Source organism: Pantherophis guttatus, chromosome 11 (assembly GCF_059756535.1).
Source record: "Pantherophis guttatus breed Tessera chromosome 11, ASM5975653v1, whole genome shotgun sequence".
Classification (NCBI taxonomy): domain Eukaryota; kingdom Metazoa; phylum Chordata; class Lepidosauria; order Squamata; family Colubridae; genus Pantherophis; species Pantherophis guttatus.
In genome coordinates this window covers 12,769,964-12,796,871 of record NC_142073.1, presented here as the reverse complement: position 1 = coordinate 12,796,871, position 26,908 = coordinate 12,769,964, and the positions used below count along the sequence as shown (strand labels likewise).

The window sequence follows — 26,908 nt, the reverse complement described above, 5'->3', positions numbered from 1 at the left end:
ATGCAGCTTGAAATTGCATTTTCTGTCTGTCTGTCTGTCTGTCTGTCTGTCTGTCTGTCTGTCTATCTATCTATCTATCTATCTATCTATCTATCTATCTATCTATCTATCTATCTCTTCTATCTATCTATCTCGGCAGTCATTTCTCATTGCTGACTCTACAATTCCAGGATCCTTTCCATGTCTGGTAATTACCGAGCGAGGCATTTCTCATCCTCTACTCGGATCTTCTGATTTCTTTTTCTTAAGTGGAGAATTTGGAAAAATACTCAGCATTACACATGCACGCACACAAGTATGTATAAATAATGTGATAGCGCAGAGTTTACAAGCAGAGCTTTATCCAAATAGTGTGGTTGCCAAGGGATTTTGTCATCCCTGCTAGAAGCACTGCATAATGAGAAGTGACTTCCAGCCAAACATTCAATAATGAGAAGCAGCTCCAGGCCAGATAACATGCATTTATAAATGTTAACTTATAAAGAGAGAGGAAGGAAAAGACAAAAGTATTCAACCATTGCAATGCTAAGCAGACTCTCAGAAACTATAATGCACAATAGCAAAGAGAAATACAATTCTAGGAAAACATTTCAGGATCTGCGAGTGCTTTTCCTGGTCCATATTTACTAAAGGCTATTGTGTGATAAGGATGGATTATTTGGGTGAAAATGCCTGTTTTTGGGGAAATTGGGATGTGGTGGCTCAGTGGCTAAGACGCTGAGCTTGTCGATCGAAAGGTCAGCAGTTCAGAGGTTTGAATCCCTAGTGCCGCGTAATGGGGTGAGCTCCCGTTCCTTGTCCCAGCTTCTGCCAACCTAGCAGTTCTAAAGCAAGTAAAAAATGCAAGTAGAAAAATAGGGACCACCTTTGGTGGGAAGGTAACAGCGTTCCGTGCGCCTTTGGCATTTAGTCATGCCGGCCACATGACCACAGAGACATCTTTGGACAGCATTGGTTCTTTGGCTTTGAAACGGAGATGAGCACCGCCCCCTAGAGCCGGGAATGACTAGCACGCATGTTCGGGCAAACCTTTACCTATTGTGTGATAAGGATGGATTATTTGGGTGGAAAGGCCTGTTTTTTCAGAAGTTGCCAAGCTTGTTTGCTGTGTGTTTCCAATATGGGTGCACAATCATCTTTGCTCCTTGCACACTCCTTCTCAGCAATGTATCTTCCTTGTTGATGATCTTGAGGGCCTTGGTCTACTTGGAAGTCTCATGCGGTTTCAAATGGTCTTGCAAAGAAAGTGTTGGGTTACGGCAGTGACCCTAAACAGAAACTCCACTATCTAAAAGCGATTTGTTTCAGAAGATCAGCTAATAACAGAGGTCTTCTAACTTGGCAGCTTTAAGACTTGTGGACTTCAACTGGCTGGCTGGAGAATTCTGGGAGTTGAAGTCCACAAGTGGAATTCTGGGAGTCCTTCAACTCTCAGAATTCCACAAGAATTCTGGGAGTTGAAGTCCACAAGTCTTAAAGCTGCCAAGTTTGAAGACCTCTGGCTAATAAAGACCACCAACCAGGAAAGTCTACCGTGCTTTGACTTCATCTAATGAAATCCTAAGTCTGGTGTGATTGACTAGTGTCGGATGCTGAACCTTAGCCCGAACGTGATTTAGGCTGCCAATCTTATCTTCATCTTCTGTAGTGCAATTGGCATTTTCAAGGCTTAAACCAATTTCAATTGCCTGCGCTATAAAAGAGGCTTCTCAACCTTTTATCCTGAACCCATTCCTTTTAAGACAGAACATTTTATACTCGGATAATGCCAGACCTGATAAGGCAGGAGTCCATGTCTTTTCAGAAAGTCTGACAGCAGGTCAATAGGCACTCTGGTAAAGGAGATTTCTACATTCACAGCATGGTTATTGCACAGGCTCAGGTCATCCCGTGTTATCCTTCAGAATGCTTTTAAATACACTGGATCAATTTACGTGTTGTAAAAAAAAATAAAAATAAACCTTGGACAATGGACCTGCTTGCAAACAAAGCTGGCTGAAATCACCGGTTATTTAAATTTTCTAAAGATGCTAACAGGTATTCCTTGACTTATAACCATTCATTTAGTGACTGTTCAAAGTCACTTCTGACTTCGTTTTCACATAACCATTGTCACATCCCCATGGTCCAGGGGTGAAATCCAGCAGGTTCTGACAGGTTCTGGAGAACCGGTAGCAGAAATTTTGAGTAGTTCAGAGAACCAGCAAGATTTTGCAATATCCTTCCCCTGGAGTGGGGAGGGAATGGAGATGTTGCAATATCCTTCCCCTGCCACGCCCACCAAGCCATACCATGCCCACCAAGCCACGCCCACAGAACCAGTAGTAAAAAAAACCTTGAATTTCACCACTGCCATGGTCCCTTGATCAAAATTTGGATGCTTGGCAACTGGCATGTATTTATGACTGTTGTAGTGTCCCGGGGTCATGGGATCCTCTTTTGCGACCTTCTGACAAGCAAAGTCAATAGGGGGGAGCCCGATTCACTTAACAACCATGTTACTAACTTTTAACAACTGCAGTGACTCACTTAACAACGGTGGCAAGGAAGAGCGCAAAATGGGACAAAACACATTTAACTTGCTCAGCGGTGGAAATTTTGGACTCCATTGTGGTCATTAAGTCAAGGACTACCTATATTTTCATTACTAGAAGTAAGAAACAGTGACGTACAAGGGCATTGTGCTCTGCAGAATGTCAGCTTCCTAATTATGGGGGGATTTTTAATACTTTTTAAAAGTGTGGTGGGCAGGCATCCTATCAGGTAGTAAGAGAGAACTGCAAGGGATATACGCGGTGCTCCCTGACATCATTTTCAAGACTCTAGAAATAATGTTCTCAGTACAGCCAGTTTGGGTTGTAAGGGCTTATAGCAATAGCACTTAGACTTATATACCGCTTCATAGTGTTTTTACAGCTCTCTCTAAGCGGTTTTCAGAGTCAGCCTATGGCCCCCAATAATCTGGGTCCTCATTTTACCCACCTCGGAAGGATGGAAGGCTGAGTCAACCTTGGGCCTGAACTGCCAAATTGCAGGCACCCGGCAGGCAGCAGAAGTAGCCTGCAGTACTGCATTCTAACCACTGCGCCACCGTGGCTAAATGTTATTCTAAGGGTAAAATGCTGGTAAAAGCAGGATTTATTCAGTGTTAGAGCTGTGTTAATCATGCTGTCCCTGGTTAGCTTTACTGATGTGGTTCCCTGTATGTGTGCCTGTTTGACTTAAAAGGTTTCAATATATTTGGAAGAATTATAGTGGGTGAAGTCAGAAACAAAGCCCCTGGCTCATTTCAATAAAGGCACCTGGGTGTCAAGCAGTTCCTCATCCAGTATTACATAAAAGTAAGTGTCAGACTTCGATGCTATCTCAAAATAAATAAATTTCCAAACTGCCAATCTTTGGAGCTGGCAGTAAGAGGAAGAGACATAATCTGGATTTGGAGCATGTAGGTAGGTAGATAGGATGGCTTGAGTTATAAAGTTTATAGCTTTTCTTGCATTTGCGCCCTTGAATTTCAGGCTCTGAGCCTTCTAGTTCAGCTACCAGTCAAGATGAAATATAATAGCTGTTCCTTTGAGTACCATTTGGTTCAGTGTCCTGTGCAGACTCAGAAAATGGACTAATTCAGTAACCATTATTCATGTTGATCTCAATGGGTGGTCTCTTCCTGCTGGTGGTCTCCATTTGGGGAGAGGAAAAGCCAAGTTAAGCTTAGTCTATGAGCCTTAATGTATATGGAAGCAGAAAACTAGCTGAAAGGCTTTGAACAAATGGGCAATTTATTAGTGGGATTTTAAATCTATAGAGTAGGCATACAACATGTGTAATAACGTTAAAAATAGAGGAAGCCATCAACATCCAATCAATGACAAAGCCAATGTTTTGACTGTGATAACATCAGATGAGAGTTATGGTACGTTTTGGATATGGCAGCCAGAAGGAAGAGTGAAATAAGTTGGTTAAATGCAGTAGGTACGGAATTAAGTCAGTTCAGCACCTCGGACAGTACATTTACCTATAACCTGCAAATCTATGGAGATTCTCAGTCATCCAGGTCTAGGGAGCCTGGATAGCTCAACAGACAGAGCTCTGTAATTTAACACCAGCTGTCTGCAATTAAAGTAAGATCGAATCTCGCCAGGCTCAAGGTTGACTCAGCCTTCCATCCTTTCTAAGGTAGGTGAAATGAGGACCCAGTTTGTGGGGGCAATAAAATGACTTTGTATAAATATACAAAAGTATGAAGGCTATTGCTTAACGCATTGTAAGCCGCCCTGAGTCTCCGGAGAAGGGCGGCATATAAATCAAATTAAAAATTAAAAAAAAAATTAAATCCAGGTCATGGTTGTCCCAAAGGTGCTTTTTCAGGAGGCAACTGGACTTTTCTTGTTGTTGTTGTTTTGAAGACGTTTCGCTTCTCATCCAGGAAGCTTCTTCAGCTCTGACTGGATGGTGGGGAATGGAAGGATTTATACTCTTTGGAGACAGCTGGTCATTTGCAAGAAGGCTCCACACCTATTTGCACTACTCAGGTGACCCTGAGGACACAGATAAACCTCCAAGTGGCCTTAATGACTCTCTAAAGAGAATGCAAATGACCAGCTGTAGTTGAGGCACTTGGAGGTTGAAGCATCTGGATGACTGAGAATCTCCATAGACTTTTAGCCATGCACCCTTCGAATGGTGTGGGAATATGAACAGATTTCCAGAGAAAAATTGTTGACTAAAGGAACACTTGCACTACTCAAGTGACCCTGAGGACACAGATAAACCTCCAAGTGTCTCAACGACTCTCTAAAAGGATGCAAAAGACCAGCTGCCTGCAAGGACTATAAATCCTTCCATTCCCCACCATCCACTCAGAAAAGCTGAAGCAGCTTCTTCTTTGATAAGAAGCAAAACATCTTCAAAGAAAAAGCAAGAAAAGCCCAGTTGTCTCCTGAAAAAGCACTGTTGAAACTATAACCTTGGTAGTACAGTGGTCTAAAGCACCCTGTTATTAAGACCAGCTGCCTGCAATTACTGCAGGTTCGAATCTCGCCAGGCTCAAGGTTGACTCAGCCTTCCATCCTTTCTAAGGTAGGTGAAATGAGGACCCAGATTGTGGGGGCAATAAGCTGACTTTGTATAAATATACAAAAGTATGAAGGCTATTGCTTAGCGCATTGTAAGCCGCCCTGAGTCTCCGGAGAAGGGCGGCATATAAATCAAATTTAAAAAAAAAAAAAAACCTGCAAGTTGAACCATTCAACATTTCAGCAGGCCAACTTTGGCTGTGCTCACAAACTCAGCTTAGTATCTATTTGGATGGGAGATTACCAGATCTGTAAGATAAAGGGAGAAATTAAAAAAAAAAAATCCCAGAGGAAGGTCATGCTAAACCACTTCAGTGATATTGCCAGAAAAGTTTAGTGCACCAATTCATGAAATTAACTAGGAGCCTCCATTTTCTTGTGATCTCCATTTTTTCCCCTCTGTTAATATCTATCTCTCTTTCACACACATCTCTTTATCCCTCATATTTGTAATTATGGGGAGATTTACCTATCACTATTACCTATTTCACTTCACAGTCTTTAACTATTCTAAGGTCTTCATTCATGAATGAATGAAATGAAGACTTCCACATGTAGCTTCTAGGAACTGAGTCCCAGCACATCTGGAAGAAGCCAACTTGAGAAGAAAGTTCTAGCATAGATTCTCTGCAATTTTCTTATTTATAAAGAGGCTGGTGGCATAGGAGCTCATTTAAGAAAATTTAATTATCTTAATTTACAGGCCATATCATGCCTCATTTTCTTGTGCTGGCGTTGTATCTCCAAATTTGGGAAATTATACTGTGACAAATCTGATTTTCGAAGAATTCTAAATGTTCTATCCTATAATTTGGCATAAAATGTCTGTTTTTCTCTGGAAGAAATTATCCCTCCTCTCCCTGGTTATTTCAAGAAGAACCCTAACAGCAGTATTTCCTGGAATAGTCTCCTTTGAACCGCTGCTAATGAGAGTAGAACCTTTTTTTTTTTCCCTTCCATTTCTGCTGGCCATCTGCACCTTGACCACGCTTATCTTTTCATTAAGCAGTTGATTGAAAAGCTGAGGATGAAAATTGTATTTCAACCAGGAACAGATTGATATGAAGGAAATGTGAAGGCAGACCTCAGAAGGATCCTGGCACCAGCAGCAGAGGGAGTTGGGGGTCATTAGAACTGTCAGGTTGCATTGGGTCCAGGAAGTATTATAAGCATGTCTGTAAAGCTGGGCCACCGTGTGATAATTTGCTTGTGCTTGTTTATTTAACTGATGCCCTGCCAGTTCATCCAAGGATGGCACTTGAGATAGCCTGCAGTAAGGTTTACTTTAATTCTTTATCATTCAGTTATAATATGCATAACTCTCCAAGCAGTTAACTGGCTTGTTTGCTTGCTTGCCTGATTTGTTTATTATTTCATTTCATTTATATACCTGTCCATCTCAATCAATGACTCTGGCTGCCTTCCAATGCCAAATTTCTTTATTGTTGCAATTTTACTTTCTCTCCAAACCCATTCAGTATCTTGGCCAACGATTAAGTAACATGGAGCCCCTAAGCACCCGGCACGCTGCCTTCCCCACCTGACTGTTCTTTTTTAAAGATACTTTCAATTTCAAAATTAAATAAAACATTGAAAGACTCCAGCATCATGTTTATTTTGTCCCATTGCCTTTGATTGTCCGAAAAGTCTCGCTGGCAAGGAGATAGTTTGTCTTTATGAACTTAGATGTTGAATGTGTCTGGCTGTACTTACCATAGGCATTTCTTTTTGAACAGGTGTGTATGTGTGTCTTTGGTTGTGTGTTGTGCGCAAGTGCATGCCTTCAACTTATTGACTCCTGGCAATTGCGTGGACTAGTCCCCGAAGTTTTCTTGATAGAACTTTCATAGCAGTTTGACATTGCTTCCTTCCTAGGGCTGAGAGAAAGTGACTGGCCCAACTGTCTTTGTACCTAAGGTGGGACTAGAACTCGCAGTCTCTCAGTTTCTAGCTCGGTGCCTTAACTACTACACCAAACTGGCCTTCCGTGAGACAATTAAAGCTCCTATAATAGCCATGTTGCGAATATGCCAACTAAATGCTTTCAATGTTTGAAATAAGTTTCTTATCTCTTCCCTAACCACTAGACCAGGTGTCTGCAACTTGCGGCTCCGGAGCCGCATGTGGTTCTTTGGGCCCTCTGCTGTGGCTCCCTGTTGGATGATCCCACCACTGGCTGGCCCCACCCCTCGCCCTCCCCTCCCAGTCACTCCTCACCTGGCCTGAGAAGGTAAGGGCGACGGCAGGGGATGGAGAAGTGGCCGGGGCAGAGACAGAGAGATACAGAGAGAGGGGGAGAGAGAGGGAGGGGGAGGGAGAGAGAGAGAGAGAGAGATGTCAAAAGGGTTTTGTGGTTCCCGTTGTTTTTTAACAACAGGTTCTCTGCCCTAATGACCAGCTGGGTAGGCGTGGCTAGGGGGGGGTCATGTGACTGGTGAAAGTGAGTGACGTCGAGTTGGCCACACCCACCCAGGTTTTCTGGCTCCCGGTGTTTTCTTTTCTGTGGGAAACGGGTCCAAATGGCTCTTTGAGTGTTTAAGGTTGCAGACCCCTGCACTAGACTCTTTATTTGCCCATTTCCTTCTGCCTGCCAAACATTCCATTTTACTAGTGTGGTGCTAAGAGACAGCTTGAGTCGAAAACCTATTTTTGTCTCTCTCTCTAATGCACTCTCGGTGCAGCATTTTTTTTCAAATATAACTTTCTTCTTCTCTTATGCTATACTGTTTTCTTTAAAATCTAGCCCAAAGTAGATTTTCAAAAATGTAGCTTTAGCCACAATAGAATAGAATAGAATTCTTTCTTGGCCAAGTGTGATTGGACACACGAGGAATTTGTCTTAGGTGTACATGCTCTCAGTGTACATAAGGAGGATAAAATACATTCATCAAGAATAAAAAGATACAACAATACAAGATTATTGCAAGAATGCAATACTGAACTCCTGCAAACTCCACTTCCCTTTCGTTCCTCTTTTATTCCCTCTAGGAGGGGCCATTCATCGTCCACCTGTGGCCTTACTCCCAAGTTGACCCTTGTTCTTTAGCTGTTCCCTTCATCTGGCAACTCTGCACATATGCACCCTGGGAACAGGCTCCAGCTGTTCATCTGCCTCACTGATGTCTGACTCTGAAGGCAGCTGATAGCTGGCATACGGCCCTGGCCCCCTCTCTGCCTCCGACGCAGAGCCCTCATCAGAGTCTTCCCCAGACTCCAGGACTGGCCCATGTTCCTCCTCAACCTCCTCACTCTCCGAATCTGCTGCCAGATTCGCTGGCGGGCCACAACACAATAAAGTAGAATAATCTTTTCAAAGGTTATAATCGATTAATAAATGCTTCCCATTCCCTCCCCCCCTAAGACCAGTTCCTGCCTTGCCATGCAGGTTGCTTGGCCAGTCTACCAGTAAGAAAGAGGCATGGTTTTATTTAAAGCTGATGAATCAAACAAATGTATTTCTTGCCCGATTAGGGTTGGCTTGGTAACATCACCTGTAATAAGAGCCAGCTGTATGTATTTTTATATATATATTTGAAAGAAGTAGAGCAGGTTGTTAAAAAATTTGGCCGGCTTATATTGGGCTCATTTATTTTTAGAACGAATTAAAGATGTTAAAGGGAAAAACAGCAGCCACCGTGAGCTGGGATAATGTTTCAGCCTCACAAATAGTATCCACTTCCAAGACAATGATGGGGAAAAAAATCAACTTTGACTGAATTCACACTCTGTACAAAGATGTGCTGTGGTTGTCGTGGCAGCATGGCTTCACATGTACGAACTCACACACTTGTCGTTTGTTCAGATGACCAAGGTGCAGAATTTAGCACAATGTGAAGAATCCATGCAGTGGTTGTGTTTAGCTGAAAGGTTAATCTATAACATGGTATAAAGTGCTGTGTTTATTTTCACGGCTGGTGTGAGTATAGCTATTGTGATTTCTGAACCAGTTTGTGGATTAGAGATTGGTGCAAATGCACCAACCAATCTCTGCACAGCTAATCAGCCTTGATTCAACCAAGCCAATCTGGTCTGCAAACTCAATCTGACCATAAAATTTGGATCCAGGCCACTATTCTTACTAGGACATCCTCATCAAACATTCTATATTATTTTTTGGATCCTGTAGAAATATACCCAGATCATTAGCGAAGGCCCTCCATTTATAAACTTCTTTCTTAATATTTATACCCCTTATTTTGTCATCTTGTCTGATACCTCTATTCAAAACTTCCAAAACCGAAATAAACAGCAGAGGGGACAAAAGGCATCCTTGTCTTGTGCCCTTTTGAATTTCACACGAGTTAATTAAATCACCATTTATAACCATTTTTGCATCCTTTGACGTGTAAGTCACTTTAATTCCTGGGGTAAAATTCACTCCAAAGTCCATTTCTTCCAGCACCTTAAACATAAAGCCCCAATTCAGGTTGTCAAAGGCCTTCTCTGCATCTAAAAAATGGTAGTAAACCAGTTCAGATTTTAGCACTGCTTACAACCGGTTTTCACACTCACAACCGTTGCAGCATCCCTATGGTCATGTGATCAAAACTCAAGACACGTGGCAACTGGCATGTGCTTATGATGGATGCAGTGTCCCGGGGTTTTGTGAATGCCTTCTGACAAGCAAAGTCAACGGGGAAGCCAGATTCGCTGAACAACAGCAATAAGAAAGGTTGTAAAATGGAGCGAAACTCACTTAACAACCGTCTTGCTTACCAGTTGAAATTTTGGGGCTAGATTGTGGTCGTAAGTCGAGTACACAATCCGCTTCCTGGGACGGCTGAGAATCCTGAAGCCTTCGTCCCAGTTAACGCGATAGCCGGTGACATGCATGTCAATGCTTGCTTCCCACCCAAGCAATTTCATTCACTCCAGTGGGATTTTATCATGTTGATCAAACAGGTTGGTGGTGTGAAGAATAGGAAGGCTGTATGTGTTTACCTGCTAATTTGAAACGGCACATTTACAAGTGGCTGTGACATCCACGCCGTGCCCTAAAGGCACAAATATCTGAAACAATTTATTTCTCACCCTCTTTTTTCCTGGCACATAACTCTTCGCTTCTGACATTCTGAGTGTGCAGGTCAGTAGTGATCCAATCTGATTCCTTCGGATTCTTTAATAAGATTGTCAGCGCACAACGGCGGAGGCTGTTATCAGGTAGCTGCAGCAAAAAAATAAAAATAAAAGGCAATGTCAGCTGTTGGGAAAAAGAACAGGCAGGCCAGCATTTTGCGTTGAAGGAGAAGCGTTCGCAAATCCTAGCAGATTTGGCCTCTGTTAGCCCATTTAATATGCCTGAATGTACCAAACCAATCTTGGTTATTCTTGGCCCAATACTAGAGGATTTTAAGAAGAAATTGGACAATTGTTTTGTCTGAAATGGTCTAGGCTTTTTTTCTGAAGCTCTGTTTGGAGGCTTTTTTTCTGAAGCTCTATTTGGAGGCTTTTTTTCTGAAGCTTCATTTCTGGTGCTTTTTTCAGCCTCTGAAACCTCCGTTTGAGAAGCTGGGCGGGGCTACATTCAGAGCAGAAGAAGCATCCAGATTTTCACCCTCTTTTTTGGGAGAAAAAGGTGCGTCTTATACTCTGAAAAATATGGCATATTGTCGTGGGCTGAAATTTAGCATAATGTGTGAATCCACCATTGTGGCTTGCAAAATTGCTGATGCCCAAAGCCAGCCATTGTGATGTATAAACTGAAGTATTTGGGTTAATGTGATGCGCGAACCTGTCAATTGTCTCTTAGCCTAAATCAAGGAAGTAGCTGAATCCTCTTCCTGCAGATGAGTGGGAAGTTCATGCTTAACAATTAGGCAACTAAAAAAAAAACTAAAGAGAACTCAACCCAAGTCCTGATGGGAACCAGGGATTTCATCATAAAGTCCAGATGTTATTGGACTTTAACTCCTGCCAATTCCCACCAATATAACCCCGTGATCAAGGATGGAGAGAGTTGCAACAATCCAGCAATACTGTAGTCCTGATGGTTGTGTTGATTGAAGCTGATGGCGTGTTGTCCATTCATGTCAAGCACAGGAAATCAAGGGTCTGCGCAGTTCAAATGAATATACAGGTTTATTGCATGCTAAAGCTCTTTACAAGAATCCGAATTACTAAAATTGGCGGTAAAGAGTCAAAGGAATTCAAGGTGGGCTGGATTTAAGATCTCTTGTGGGCATGAAGGTACTCGAGACTGATGACACATTTGACGCCTCCCTCAGGCTGAGCCTGCTCATCTCCTACAATTCACCTATAAACCCCAAAGATTTATCTGGCAATATACATTTAATAAATAAATAAATAATAAATAATGTTATTGTCATTGCACGTGTATACACAGTATACCTACACAACGAAATTCACTTAACACCCAAAGACCAGGTCCAACACACATAATAATACCCAAACACACTCCCACCCACCACAATTCTCCACCCCTAAACCACCCAAACATTCACACAACAGACCAAGTAATACTGTCCAACAGCTCACTGATGGTGGCCCTTTAGTTCATTGTTGAGTGCAATTATAGCTCTGGGATAAAAATGATTCAGAAAACATGTGGTTCGAGTTTTAATTGTTCTGTATCTTCTGCCAGAAGGCAACAGTCCAAAAAGATTGTAAGCAGGATGGGAAGAGTCTCTGAGAATGTTATGCAACTTTCTCAAACAGCGAGATTCGAAGATGTCGTCCAGGGCTGGTAGCTGGAGTCCGATGATATTCTGGGCAGTTTTAATGGTTCTCTGTAGAGCTTTTTTGTCCACTACAGAGCTACTCCCATACCATGCAAGAATGCCGTATGTCAGGACAGTCTCAATGGTGCTGCGATAGTAGGACAGAAGTAGATGCTGAGATAGATTTATCTTCCTGAGCATTCTCAGGAAGTGCAGCCTCTTCTGTGCCTTCTTCACAAGCATGTTAGCATTCATAGTCCATGAGAGGTCCTCCGAGATATAAGTGCCCAGAAATTTAAAACTACCCACCCTCTCCACCTCCTCACCATTTATGTACAGTGGTAGATATGCATCTCTCTTCCTCCTGAAGTCAATTATAACTTCTTTAGTTTTTGTGGTGTTAAGGGTGAGACGGGCTGTTTTGTAAGATCTCTTCAACCGGGTCCGTTTCTGTCTCATTGCTACATAGAAATCCAGCTGAACCGTAGCAACTTCATCAGCGAGATTACTCATTACACAGAAACCAGCCGAGGCACTATTATGCTGGATTCGTCAGTGCTTGTGGCTGGGGTAGTCATTGGAGTGGTCCTCTTTCTATCCTGCGTGGCCATCCTGATTGGCAGCCTGCGAAAAAATCAGTGCTTTCGACATCTCCAGCTGTGGAGCGATGCCAGCTACAGTAAGAGCGTCTTCTATATTTTCTTCTCTTTTTTTCTTTCTTTCTAACGGTACCCTCAAAATTAGGAATTGGATAAAGGTAGTCCTTGACTTGCCGCCAATTTGTTTAGTGATTGTTTAAAGTTACAATGGTGCTGAAAAAAGTGACTTATGACCGGTTTTCACCCTTAATGACCGTTGCAGCATCTCCATGGTCACATGATCCAAATCCGGATGCTTGGCAACGGACTCGTATTTGTGACGGTTGCCATGAGCTTGGGTTTGTGACCTTCTGACAAGCAAAGTCAATGGGCAAGACAGATTCCCTTAACGACCATGTTACCAACTTAACAGCTGCAGTGACTGACTGACTTAACAACCAACGTGGCAAGGAAGATCATAAAATGGGACAAAACTCCCTGAACAACTGTCTTGCTTAACAATGAAAATTTGGGGGAGGGGGGGTCAATTGTAGTTGTAAGTCAAGGATTATCTCGTACATAGTTGATAGTCGACTATCTAATACATCTTGTATTAGAGATGTAAATATTTCCGACCTTCCTTTCCGTAGCCCTCACTTTATTTTATTTATTTATTTTATTCAATTTATATCCCGCCCTTCTCCAAGTGGATTCAGGGCGGTGCACAGCCAGACTAAAACACATATCAATACAAAATTTAAAATTATTAAAAGAATTAAATAACTGTGGCCCAAAAATTTAAAACATTGAAACTAAAACCCCTTTGACAATTTAAAAAGCTAAAAACTAAAAAGGGGAGGGGTTTTCACACCAGCCCTGCTTGATAGAAAAGAAAAGTTTTTAGGGCATCATCAACTTCATCCTAACAGTTGCATTCCTGTTGTGGCCCGTCATTGGCCTGTGCAGCTGGTAGCTGATTCTGACAGCGAGGAGGCTGGTGTGGTGTTGCACCTGTGCAGCTGGCACTCGAGTCAGACAATGAGGATGCTGGAGAAGATGTGGTGCCAGAGGCGGGGATTCAGCCAGGGCCTTCAGAACCTCCAGAAGCTCCTATAAGTGAAGAGGAAGAAGAGGAGGAGCCTCTTCTCAATGCACGAGCGCGCAGAGCTGTTAAAAGGCAGGAGTGGCTCCTCAGGAGGAGGTCTCCTTGAGAGTAAGGCTTGGGGCTAATTGGCCACTCCCTTAGCCTATTTAAGGAAGGAGGACGACTGAAGCAATTTGCAGGGAACAACTTTGTTCACTCTCCTTCACGTCCTGATCTTAGTTCTCTTATCAGTTTCCTGCAAATTGCTTCTGGGCTTTCTGCCAACCATAGTAAGATTACGATTATTTATTCTTTGGATTCTTGTAGGCTGTTAAGAAAGTTAATTAACAGCCTTTGTTTGAAAAAGACTGATTTAATTTAGTAAACTAAGGTTTGTACAGACTTTGTGTGTGCTGCGTTCTTTGGGGTCCATAGCTGGGGCAGAACAATTCCTGGCTACGTCCTAACTATTTGTCATTTAGAATTTCCAAGGTTCTTTGTCTGAACGACCCTTGTTTAATCCACCTTTTGGAACTGTGCCAATATTATTTTTCTTTTCCCTAGCTCCAGACTGTTTTTCCTACGGTGGCTCCGTCGGAGAGCTAAGATCCAGCTGCGCTGAAGAATTCCCACCAACATTTTACTATAGCTCTTACATGGAGGCACTTTCCCAGGCCAACATCATACACCCAGACTCACCACCACGGTAAATTTCTTTTTAATTGTTTTAATTATTATTTCAAAAACAGTTTTAAAAACGTCAAGCTTTCCCCTGCCTAGTCACAATCAGACTCTAGGGCAGTGATGGCAAACCTTTTTGGCACCAAGTGCCCAAACCAGAACATATGTGTATGTGCATGCATATGCAGGGGTGGGTTCTAATTATTTTTACTACCGGTTCTGTGGGCGTGGCTTATTTTGTGGGTGTGGCTTGGAGGTCATGTGACTAGGTGGGCGTGGCTAGTTGGTCAGAGTCATTTCTGGAAGGTCCTCGTACTTACGACCAGTCCTCGCACTTACGACCCGACTCATTTGTTTTCTTTTAACACTGATCAGCTGTAGGGCGGCCCTTTGAAGCCCCGCAGCAAGAGTTTAAACAGTTTTTTTTCCCTCTAGTCATCAGCTGGGACTCAGGAGGCAGCAATAGATTGGGGGTGGGACCAAATAAAAGGTAGGAATAACGTGGGGGGGTGGGAGGGCGGGGGAGAGAACCAGTTCGGTGACATCATATCGTCACCTCTACTGGCTCAGCCGAACCGGACTGAACCAGGAGGAACCCACCACTGTGCATATGCATGCGGCGGAGCACTAGAACCCCGAAGACCAGCTGGACGGCATGTGCATGCCTGATTTTTAGCCGTTTTTCAGGCCATTTTCAGGCCGTTTTTAAGCTGTTTTTTTGGGCCTGGTTTTGGGCTGTTTTCAGGCCGTTTTCCAGCACCCACGAAAATCAGCTGGCCGTGCACACTGGAAACCAGAAAAGCAGCTGACAATGGCACACATGCCGACAGAGAGGGCTCTGCGTGCCATCTCTGGCACCAGTGCCATAGGTTCACCATCACAGTTCTGGGGGGGGGGGTTCATCTCTGTTTCTTTGTTGAGGGAGCTAGCATTGTCTGAAGACAGTTGCGTGGTCATATGGCCAGCATGGATATACGCCGAGGCACATGAAACAGTCTTACCTTCCCATTAAAGCGGTATCTGTTTAATCCACTTACATTTGCATGCTTTCGAACAGCTAAGTTCCTATTCATTGCTGATGATCAATTTAACTCTAACTCTGACTCTTAAATTCATGTCGTAACATTTGTTTTAACAATTACTCAGAGTTTGACAATGGCTATTAACTCCATTTGCAAATCCCATCTTAACTTGGTTATTTAATTAAGCCATCTTCTGGGTTCCCACAGTACACTGAATTATCCATTAGCCAAACCATAGATTCACACAACTATGCTGCTTGAAAAGAAAGATCAAACCTAATCCATACTTGTAAACTGTACAAAAGCAGTTATTAGATATTTGACTGAAACTGTAAAATGGAATTATCAGGCATCATTGCAAACAATCAACTGAAGCTTCTTGATTCAAAGAATGACATAGGAACAGCCGTATGCTAAAACCATTGGCCAATATATCTCAAGCGCCTTTTGATCTCTGAACTCTTTTTGCTGCTATTGTTGTGTGCCTTCTCTGAACAGTTTCACCAAAAATTATAAGAAGTGTCCAAGAACCAGCAGCTTGATTTCCTATCAATTTCCAGATGTAACACATACATACTAAAATGATGAATAAAAAGTGTAGACACATATTGTAAGTTGCCAAGAGCTACTACCATGATATAGATCAGGGATCACCAACCTTTCGGACCTCAGGGACCACTAAATTCATAATTTTAAATCCCGTGGACCACTAATATGAATTTTTAAAAAAGATAAATAACATTTAATGCAATATAAAAAATGCAAATAATTTATCTGTGGACCACCAAAATTTTCTCATGGACCACCAGTAGTCCATGGACCACTGATATAGATGACTATACTAATCAAATAAATAAACACCGCATACTTCATCTACTACTTTGATGACTTTTTGTGATCCTTCCACATTTCTGAGCTTCTAAGACACAAAAGACCATCAGCTGGTCAGAGATGGAGAGTGTAAGACTTAACTTATCACAGCAGAGAAAAACAATTTGCAAACCCTGTTTCCAAAACAAGAAATGGATGGATATTTGGTTTCTCATTTATAAAAGAGGGATCTTTTGCAGCACAAGCATAAGAACAACTCCCTAAGTGATTGCAACAAGTTTCCACAAGTAGGATTTGATTGTGCAAAAGCACAACATTGGGAATGGAGCTGAGATGTTGGGTGAGATTGTCTGTCTGTCTATATCTATCCATCCATGTATCATCTGTATGTATATATGTATGTATGTATGTATGTATGTATGTATGTGTCTGTCTGTCTGTCTATCTATCTATCTATCTATCTATCTATCTATCTATCTATCTATCTATCTATCTATTTATCTATCTATCTATCTATCTATCTATCTATCATCTATCTATCTATCTATCTATCTATCTATCTATCTATATCTATCTATCTATATCTATCTATATCTATCTATCTATCTATCTATCTCTATCTATCTCTATCTATCTATCTATATCTATCTATCTATCTATCTATCTATCTATCTATCTATCTATCTATCTATCTATCTATCTATCTATCTCTATCTATCTATCTATCTATCTATCTATCTATCTATCTATCTTCTCTTCTTGGATTCTTAAGACTTGGCTTCATTAGATCCAGCCCTGCCTGCAGCTTGAAGGCTGCCAGAAGGAGCTTGGTCAATCTTCCTTTCTCTTCATATTCCCTGGTGTAGAGGTGAAGGCCTTGTCTCTTCTCAAGTAATTTTCATTTAAGCAGGACTTCATTCCAGTCATTTGCAGAGTCTTACTACACTCCGTTCTCAAGGGGTGAAAACATACAGATTTTCTCCCACTGACTTAATTACAGGAAGCAAATTCAACTCCTGGCAAGAGGCCCAATAAATCAGGGCTTTTTACAACCTTTCCATTCTCTTCCTGCAGCCTAAGTGGGAAGCTGCCCATCTGCTTAACTGATAAGAGTATCTAGAAAGTACAGCTTTTGTTTCCACCAGCTGTCATTTTTTGTCCTCCAGGCAAGGTTGCCAACTGCCAGCTCCAGTAATCTTCCAGGTTTCAGCCTCTCTCACCCTCTTCTCCCAGACCTCCTCCTTCTTTCCTTCCCCCGTTCATTGTAGGGCAGTGATGAGTCCTTGGCTTTGCACTCACCTTTTCCAGTTGCTAAGCATTCCGTGTTGTGTTACTGAAAGTTTAGCACCTCCCTTTCATTGCAGTGTTTTCCCTCCTCTGTAACAGATCCAATGCCGATGTATTGAATACTTTGATATATTGCAGTTCTCTAGCGCTTCAGCCTGGACTTCTTCAAACCAGCGGTAAATAGAATAGAATAGAATAGAATAGAATAGAATAGAATAGAATAGAATAGAATAGAATAGAATAGAATAGAATAGAATAGAATAGAATAGAATAGAATAACAGAGTTGGAAGGGACCTTGGAGGTCTTCTAGTCCAACCCCCTGGTTAGGCAGGAAACCCTACACCACTTCAGACAAATGGTTATCCAACATCTTCTTAAAAACTTCCAGTGTTGGAGCATTCACAACTTCTGGAGGCAAGTTGTTCCACTGATTAATTGTTCTAACTGTCAGGAAATTTCTCCTTATTTCTAAGTTGCTTCTCTCCTTGATTAGTTTCCACCCATTGCTTCTTGTCCTACCCACAGGTGCTTTGGAGAATAGCTTGACCCCCTCTTCTTTGTGGCAGCCCCTGAGATATCGGAACACTGCTATCATGTCTCCCCTAGTCCTTCTTTTCAGTAAACTTGACATAGCCAGTTCCTGCAGCCATTTTTTACACCGTGGCAACCAAAACTGAATGCAGTATTCCAAGTGTGACCTTATCAAGTCTTGGAGATCTTTGAGATAAAACCTGCTATCTGTGGTGGGAAATTGAATCAACCGGTTCTCTTCAAATCCCCCTGCATTTACTTTGATATCTTACATGCTGTAGGGGACACAATGGTTCAGTGATTAAAGACGCTGAGCTTGTCAGTTGAAAAGCTGACAGCTTGGGTTTGAGACCTGGGCGCCATGTAGAACAGAATAACAAGGTTGGAAGGGGCCTTGGAGGTCTTCTAGTCCAACCCCCTTCTTAGGCAGGAAGTCCTATACCATTTCAGGCACGTGGTTGTCCAATCTCTTCTTTAAAACTTCCAGTGTTGGAGCATTCATAACTTCTGGAGGCAAGTGGTTCCACTGATTAATTGTTCTAACTGTCAGGAAATTTCTCCTTAGTTCTAAGTTGCTTCTCTCCTTGATTAGTTTCCATCCGTTGCTTCTTGCGCGTGCCTTCAGGGGCTTTGGAGAATAGCTCGACTTCCTCTTCTTTGTGGCAACCCCTGAGATATTGGAACGCTAATGGATATTGGAACAGGCAATGGAGTGAGCTCCCATTACTTGCCCCAGCTCCTATCCAACTAGCAGTTCCAAAGCATGAAAATGAGAGTAGATAAAGAAGTACCACTTTGGTGGGAAGGTAACGGTATTCTGTGTGCCTTTGGTGTATAACCATGCTGGCCACATGACTACAGAAATATTTTTGGAACAATGCTGGCTCCCTTAGCTAAGAAACAGAGATGACCATCTCCCGTTAGAGTCAGATATAACTGGACAGGGGAAACCTGTACCTTTACCTTTATCCTAATCAGTGGTAGGACGCTGCCAACTGGTTCAGTGAGTGCGTGCTTCATGTGCACACACACTTTGTGTGTGTGCGTTCTTAAAGCACTTGAGTGGATAGGAGCATGGAGCATTTAGAAGCTCACCTTCCAAGTCAGCAACGGTAAATAGAACACCGAGGGGGGGGGGGAAATCAGCTGTGCCACGTGATTGAGATGAGCTAGAAAGCAGGAAATAAAGGACAGGATAGGGCGTGAGCAGGTGGGCGGGGCTAGCTGATTGTCGGAGCTACTGGTTCACCGGTCCAAACCACCTCTGATCCTAATTCCTACAGGCTGAGCTGATGTCAATGCAGAAGTAAATCCCACTGAGATCCAAGAGACTTACTCCAAGGCAGGGGTGAAATGTAAAATTTGTTACTACCGGTTCTGTGAGCGTAGCTTGGTGTGTGTGGGGGTTAATGTGACTGGGTGGGCTTGGCCAACTTTTTTTTTTTTTTAACTTTTCAAAGCATTTTTTCTAATGCTTTGAAAAGCCTCTGAGGATCCCAGCTGAGCCGTGCGATCATCAGAGATTTTTTTTTTACTTTTAAAAGCATTTTTTCGTCGGAAGAGGTTGTAGAAAAAATGCTTTTAAAAGTAAAAAAAAAAAAAGCCTCTGATGATCGTGCGGCTCAGCTGGGCATGGGGTGGGGGGGGGGCACAGGGATTTTTGTTACCAGTTGTCCGAACCACCTGCAGCCATCGCTACCGGATCGGGCAATCCAGTCCGAACTGGGAGCATTTCACCCCTGCTCCAAGGTCATGGGTTACAAAACCATATGACTGAATGAGTTACATTATGACCCCTTTACGGCTTGCAGAAGTCTGAAGGAGGCTCCCTATGATAGATGCCAGATTGTTGTTTTTTTCCTCTGGGTAACCATGTAAGGATAGCAAATGTTCTCATTTGTTTTGCTCTGTCATAGCCCCAGGTTAAGGAGTGTGAAAAACATAAATTTTATAGAATACAGTCGAGAATCGGTATAAAGAATCACTGAGGACAAACTCAATGTTATTCTACTGTTTTGCTCCTTTCCAGAGAGTTAAAAGGTGGCCAACCATCATAAAATACAAAAATTCCACTTGTTAGGCACATTTAACAAATATAAAGCCATGTTTTTCAACATTGGCCATTTTAAGATGTGTGGACTTCAACTCCCAGAATCCCTCAGCCAGCCAGGTGTAATGGGAGTTCTAAGAGAATGATTTTTTTTAAGACAGACTTCTGTTGCATCTGAGATTTTTGATGCCATTGCAAGGTTGTTGGGTTTTTTCGCTCCACTGAACTATGACCAGTACTTGAAAAGAAACTGTATGTAATGGGGAGATGGAAAGCGTATGTAGATTTTTAAATGATGGTTTGTCTATCAAACCATAATCAACCATCAATCAAATACCAACCAGGGGTCTTGCCCTGAGCCATACATGTTGTTGTGATCTAGGCTCAATTAGGCATTACCAGACACAATTAGTCTTAAACAAACCTATTTTATTATAACATCTGGGAATTACGTTCATTCCCAGCTTAGTCCAAATTAATTCCAAAACAAGTCCTTCAGAAAAAGTCCTTCGGCTTATCACAAACTTTTATCTTCTTTGGAACCCTGCCAAAGGCCTTTCTTGGCAAAGCCCCACAAAGTTCAGAAACAAGAGACGCCGACTGCAAACAGATTTAGCAATGTTGCTTTCCTACAAAGAGCCCAAGAGCCTTTGTTGCTCTTTTAAGCCTTATGGGAGGGGCCAATCATCTCCTGGCCTTATTCCCGAATCATCCCTTTTGTTTTAGCTGCTCTTGCATTCTGGCAGCTCTGGGCATGTGTGCACTAGAAACAGGCTCCTACTGTTCCTCTGCCTCTCTGCTGTCCGACTCTGGAGGCTCCGGAATCCGCACATCACTCCCAGATGGCCCTGGCCCCATCTCTGCCTCGGATGCAGAGCCCTTGTCTGGGCCTTCCCCAGACTCCAGGACTGGCCCATGGGTCTCCCCAGCCTCCTCACTGTCCGACTCTGCTGCTAGCTCCGCAGGCTGCTGGTGGACCACAACACATGTCCAATAAAGTTTGTATCAGGTGAAAGGGGCTTTCAGGAATTCTGGGATTCTGGGATTCCCAAACTGGAGGGCACCAGTTTGGGAAAAGATCATAGGAGTCAAACGAGGCAACCATTACAGCTGAACACAACATCAACACCTGGGACCAAATCTTCTGAGAATCGATTAACTCGCACTGCTGACCAATGAAGCAAAGCCAAGTCCCATTTCTTTTGGTGGGTGGCTGTTCTTCATTTTAAATTTTGAAGGGCAGAAAAACTATTTATATACAATTCTAATTAGGACATTAATTTATGAAAGATGCCTTCGGGATGTTAATAATTTAATTGCTTTGATGTACGAGCTACAGAAATCTCATTTGCGATTAAATGTGATTATCTCTCTAAATGTATCCCTAATCGGTTCTCATACGAGTCTACAGATTTCATTTGGGATTATTTTGCTTTCTTTCTCTTCCTGCTTCCCTTAATCAGGATCCTGCCAAAGCATTCAGATGGAACCACTCTAGTCTATTTTTCTTGAAAGGGTACATCAAAAGTAATATCCATAAATATCCCTCTCTTAATGGGTTTCCTGGGGACCCAAATTCACTGGAAACATGTCAGATCTATTTTAGAGTTAGTATTTTAGAAAGAGCAGATACAGAGGTTTTTTTTAAAAAAAAATAGGCAGGCAGACTCTATTTGGCTGCTCTGTGTAATGACTCAGGCTTGTTTGTTTATCTGTGTATTTATTTAATAAACATATAGATCATCCATTTCCTCTGGATGGCTCACAATTAAATAATTAAAATGAAATAAAAATAGAAGAATAGAATATTAAAACATTTATAAATTATCTAAATAAAGAAGGAAAAACTATTGTAAATGGAATAAAAACAGAGTTAAAAACAAAAAAAAATAGCTAAGAAGACTCACAATCACAAAACAGCAATGCTATTTATTTATTACGGATAAAGGAGAATATTTGTAACTCTGGGTTGAAATGAAGGGTCCTTGGTGCTCTCTGAGCTTGCTTGTTTTCTTCCGAATGTTTTATTACCAAAATAGGTCACATCGCGTCAGTGCTCAATCTATTTATTTATTATTTCAGTTAATATAATTAATGGTCGATGGGGGTTTGGATTTAATTAGCAGCCCTCTGTCCTTTACGGTAAGCATGGCAATTTCCTTTTAAAACTTCTTGTTCCTTGAAAAAGAATCATCCAGTTCAGTGGTGGGATTCAAAAAAATTTTTTACTACCGGTTCTGTGGGCGTGGCTTGGTGGGCGTGGCAGGGGAAGGATACTGTAAAATCTCCATTCCCTCCCCACTCCAGGGGAAGGATACTACAAAATCCCCATTTCCTCCCAATCAGCTGGAACTGGGGAGGCAGAGAATAGACAGGTGGGGCCCGTCAGAGGTGGTATTTACCGGTTCTCCAAACTATTCAAAATTTCCGCTACCGGTTCTCCGAACTACTCAAAATTTCCGCTACCGGTTCTCCAGAATTGGTTAGAACCTGCTGAACACCACCTCTGATCCAGTTCAGGAAAGAGTAAAACATATTTAACTTTGTGCTTCATCTGCTACATTCAATTCTATTATCTCTGACTTCCCTTCCGAATGGAGATCTGTATGTTATTGTTTTGAATGGATGGATTGGCCTGAAATTATGCAGGAACTACACAGTGGCTGTTATTTTCTTTCAGGTACGATGAGTGTGTTGGGCCCGGAGCAGCGCAAATCTACCTTCCAACAGAAGATCCTCCACCTTATTCTCTGATAGACCCTTGTCAGCATAATGATGTGTCTATAAACAATCCCTTGGAAGAAAGGGGATCTACCAGTACAACAATGGGACGGGATTCTGAGGGCTTGGTTAGGATACAGGACCTGCATCAACCTTCCACGGCCTTGTCGTCATCCTTCCCAACCGAAACCGCTCCTCCGTACGAGGCTGTTATGCGTGAACAGAACGTTCCTCTCCCACAAGCCTCACTCGCCCTGCTGAAAGGTTCAGCAGATTATCATCGGACACTTTTTGACAGAGTAGCTTAAACGAATTACGCCGCGGGCACATCAGAAACGAAGCCTTCGAGGCGAAGACGTGTGGAAAGATGAGCTGATCGCTCACCCATCGGTGGACGCGCATCAAAACTTTTTCTCTTTTTCTACTTTGAACAGGGCTAGGCTGGGCTGCTTTTTGGAGACACGGGTTTTCTTTTCTTTCTTTAGTGGTAGAACGTCTCTGGAAAGCTGGCTTATCGATGTCTTTTGCACTGTTTCCTCTCCCATTTTGAAAATGGTAAAACACCAAAAGCAATGCTAAGGAAGGTGGACATCTCCATTTTTAAAATGTCTCCTGCTCACCCAGGGGCGTATGGAACTGTCAGTTCTTGTTGGATCTTCCCTGGTTCGGGAGGAAAAGTTGCCCGAAATCAACTTTGGTGAGATGGGCAACTCGATAAATTCGATTAATAAATAAAAGGCATATTTCTTAAAAAGTACAACCAATATTTTAAGCACTGCTTATAAGCCGGTAGAGATACATAACAAGAGGAAGGGATTCTTTGTAAGGAAAATGTGGGTTGGGTTTTACAAAACCGCACTAGGCTAAAATATGGGCTGGCTATGTTTGCACCTCAGTGTGGTCTGGGAAAATAGCCATCCTGAAGCCAACCGGTCTGCCTATCAACACGACCTACCTCGCAGGAGAGTTGGGAAGCTAATAAAATAGGGAGAACGCCATCCATGTTGCTCTGAGGTCTACGGAGTATGTTCATAATGACGATGATTCAATGTTTGTACCAAAATATGATTCTCCCAACTAATAATTGACTACAGATTTCTTGAAGCATCTCAGATCATTCATTTGTTTACGGGAATCTGATTTTTTTTCTGAGCTGTAGCTCTGAATTCTAGAAAGTAGTTTACTGGTCTCCTTCCATGGTTTTTGCAAGCGGGGAGCAAAAGAATTATTTTGCTGAGACTCTTAAGGATTTTAAATCTCTGCTTAGGTTCTTGATGGCTTGCTGCTATATTCTTGTTGTACTGCGGCTGTTGTTTCTGTCCTACAAAACATCTAACATCGTTAGAGAATTTTAACCTGAAGTATTGTATCTTTTTTTTACAAAATCATATTCTTGCTCTTTGGAAAAAGTGGAGGTTCTCCACTTTCTCACAGCTGTTGTTCCTTTGATCTCTCCCACTCAGACTAAATTCAGTTCCTTAAGGCAGGGCTGTCCAGCAAAGTCCACTTGCCTTGGAAAATGCTGGCCGTAGACAGGGGTGGGCTTCAAAAATTTTAGCAAGGGGTTCTCTGCCCGGTTGCTGGGTGGGCGTGGCCATGGTGGGTGTGGCCTAGTTGACCTCTTGCATCACGGCAGGGGGGGTTGCCCTCCCCGGGTTCCGGAGGCTTTCCTTGAGCCTCCGGGAGGGTGAAAACCGCTTCTCCAAGCTTTGGAGGAAACGGGCCCGTTTCCAGCCTTCTCGAACTTCCAGTAGGCCGGTTTTTCGCCCTCCCTGAGCCTCCACATGTAACCTGCACTTACTTGCATCCAAAACAAGCAGCATGGGGACTCCTGGGAGGGGCAGGGAGGGATGAGCGGGGCCATCCAGGAGTGGGATTTGGGGGTTCTCCGAACTGCACAGAATCTTAGCTGGAGGTTCTCCCGAACCCCTGCAAACGCCCAGCAGCCCACCCTTGGCCGTAGCTCCAGAAATCTCCAAACTTTCTGTCCAAAATTTGTATTTCCATGGGTGCATTTTAATTTGATACAAGGGAGAAATGTGGCACATGGGGGGAGGGGGAATGACCATGAACTTGAGATCAAGTGAACTTTCATTTTGGTCCTTCCTCATTTATTTTTGGAAGTGTAATCTCAAAAGGAAGTGGGCCTCTGACAAAGGACATTCACTTCTAGCTAGAACGCCCATGCCTAACATCTCTATGATTTCCCCCTTGTGACCAGCTGAATTTTGATCACATGAGCATGGGAAATGCTGAAGTGGTCGTAAGTGTGGAAAAATGGTCATAAACTACTTTTTTCAGTGCCGTTGTAACTTTGAACAGTCACTAAACAAACTTTTGTAAATCAAGGACAACCTGTGTTGTATTTAACTTGTAGAAAGTCTACAACAGCTTCTTATCGAGCACAAATCACAAATCTTTGATCCATCCAGGATCAAATATCCTTGCTTGGTTCTGAATAATAAAACTTTTCCTTAAGATTTTGATTTGGACCTTTCCCAACAATTGCATCTCTTCCCCAGAACCATACCAGAAGTCTTAATGTTGCCAAGTTGAGAAACAACCATGGTGCTTCATTATCCATGGATGTCCCATTCTTCCTCTGCAGATAAACCTCGACTTACGACCACAATTGAGAGCAGAATTCATGTTGCTAAGCAAGATGGTTGGAAATGAGTCGTGCCTGATTTTATGACTTTATTTCCCAATGAGTGGCTAAGCAAATCACGGCAGTTATTAAGCAAATCACAAGGCCATTAAAAGCAAATCCGGTTTGCCCCTGTCGACTTTGCTTGTCAGAAGCTGGCTGGAAAGGTCGCACATGGCAATCATATGATCCTGGAACGTGACAGCCATCATAAATACATGCCAGTTGCCAAGCAATTGAATTTTGATGATGTGATCGATGCACCATTTGTAAGAGTGAGGACCGGTCATAAGTTTCCTTGTAACTTTGAACAGTCGGTAAATGAATGGTTATAAGTTGAGGACTATCTGTACATTGTAGCGAGAATAGAATATGGCTTGTTTTGCTCTGTTTGTTTGTCTTTTAGCAATCTTTAGAAATGTAGCAGCAAAAAAGGTGGCATTTGCCTCTGGATATAGAAGACTAAGTATTGTAAAGCATGGGATTCCATTAACAATTAAATGCGAAAACAAAAAGACCCATCTGTGATGATTGCTTTACGTAGCATAATAGAAAGAGAATTGTATTTCTCCCTGCTGCTAATTAAACGATGGATATTTGTATAATGATTCCAAAGAGAAGAGCAATAAAAAAAATACATGGAAAGCTTTTACAACATGCATTAAGCCAGCCTTTTTGGAGTTAGAAATATTCTAACAATTTAAATTTACCTGGGATAATTCTTTCGCCAAATCTTAAAATACTTGCGTGATTCAAAAGCTTGCTCTATATTTATTAGATATGAATAGGTGGTCCAAAATATTCCAAAATGCAAACCTTGGTTTGTATCCAAGTTACATGATCTAAGACAGGGGTATCAAACTCAAGGCCCAGGGCTAGATTTGGCCTTCGGGGTGTTTAGATCTGGCCCGTAGCGCCACTCTGGAAACATTGACGAACTAGCCCGCAGTGCTTCTGCCAGTGAAAACAGAGCTCGCGAGGGCTGCAGACAGCATTCCCAACTCAGGGCTAGGTGACGATGTTGTGGCAAGTGGGCGGAGCCTCCCACCGCCATTACTACCAGTTTGCAAGAACCGGACCGAACCGGTAGTAACCCACCACTGTCCCAACTCCATTTTCATCAGCAGAGGGTTGCAGGAGGCCGTCACAGCCGAAAATGGAGCTCGGGAGCCCATTTTCGTTGGCCAAGCGCTCAGGCCACCACAGGCGCCTCCGACACAGTGATGTCGAGCTGGCCATGCCCATCCCGGCCCTCCAGATCAAACACAACCCTGACGCAGCCCTCAGTGAAATCGAGTTTGACACCCCTGATCTAAGATTATAAACAGCCTCCTGACCCAAAGACATACTTCGGGGAAACTGAATCTGCAGGATGTTTCAATCTCATTAATTTGAAGTAATTGTTTATCTGTAATGTTTTGATTTTTTTGAAAACCTTTCCACACCTTATCAAGGTGCCAGCAGGTCAGGGAAAAATTCAGCAGCACTTTTTGATGTTGTGGGTCACAACCAAGTTATGGGAAGTGGTATCTTCAGAGGTCTCATGAGAATAACTGTTTTTACTTACAAAGTTCACAACATCTATGAGTTTAGGAAGAATATGCCGGATCCACCAAGGGCTCAACTACTCTCAACATTCTACGTTCCAGAATGGCCGATAGTGATAACCTCCCCAGATATTGGGCCCGGGGTTGCGTTTAAACTGGTTGACTTGACCATAATG

The 26,908-nt window shown here is 42.6% G+C and overlaps 1 protein-coding gene across 2 annotated transcripts in view; it reads left to right on the top strand.

Moving 5' to 3' along the window:
* Window positions 1–25,700, top strand: part of BEAN1 (brain expressed associated with NEDD4 1) — a 45,498-nt gene extending 19,798 nt beyond the window's left edge. The window contains exons 3-6 of one of the 2 annotated variants that reach the window (XM_060695067.2): window positions 7,163–7,305; window positions 12,222–12,431; window positions 13,979–14,120; window positions 22,498–25,700. In XM_060695067.2, coding sequence (XP_060551050.1) covers window positions 12,293–12,431; window positions 13,979–14,120; window positions 22,498–22,846 — 630 coding nt within the window. In that variant the 5' untranslated portion in view covers window positions 7,163–7,305; window positions 12,222–12,292 and the 3' untranslated portion in view covers window positions 22,847–25,700. The remainder of the gene's footprint in view (window positions 1–7,162; window positions 7,306–12,221; window positions 12,432–13,978; window positions 14,121–22,497) is intronic. The other variant, XM_034425372.3, reaches the window with a different exon arrangement.
* Window positions 25,701–26,908: the final 1,208 nt, after the last annotated feature.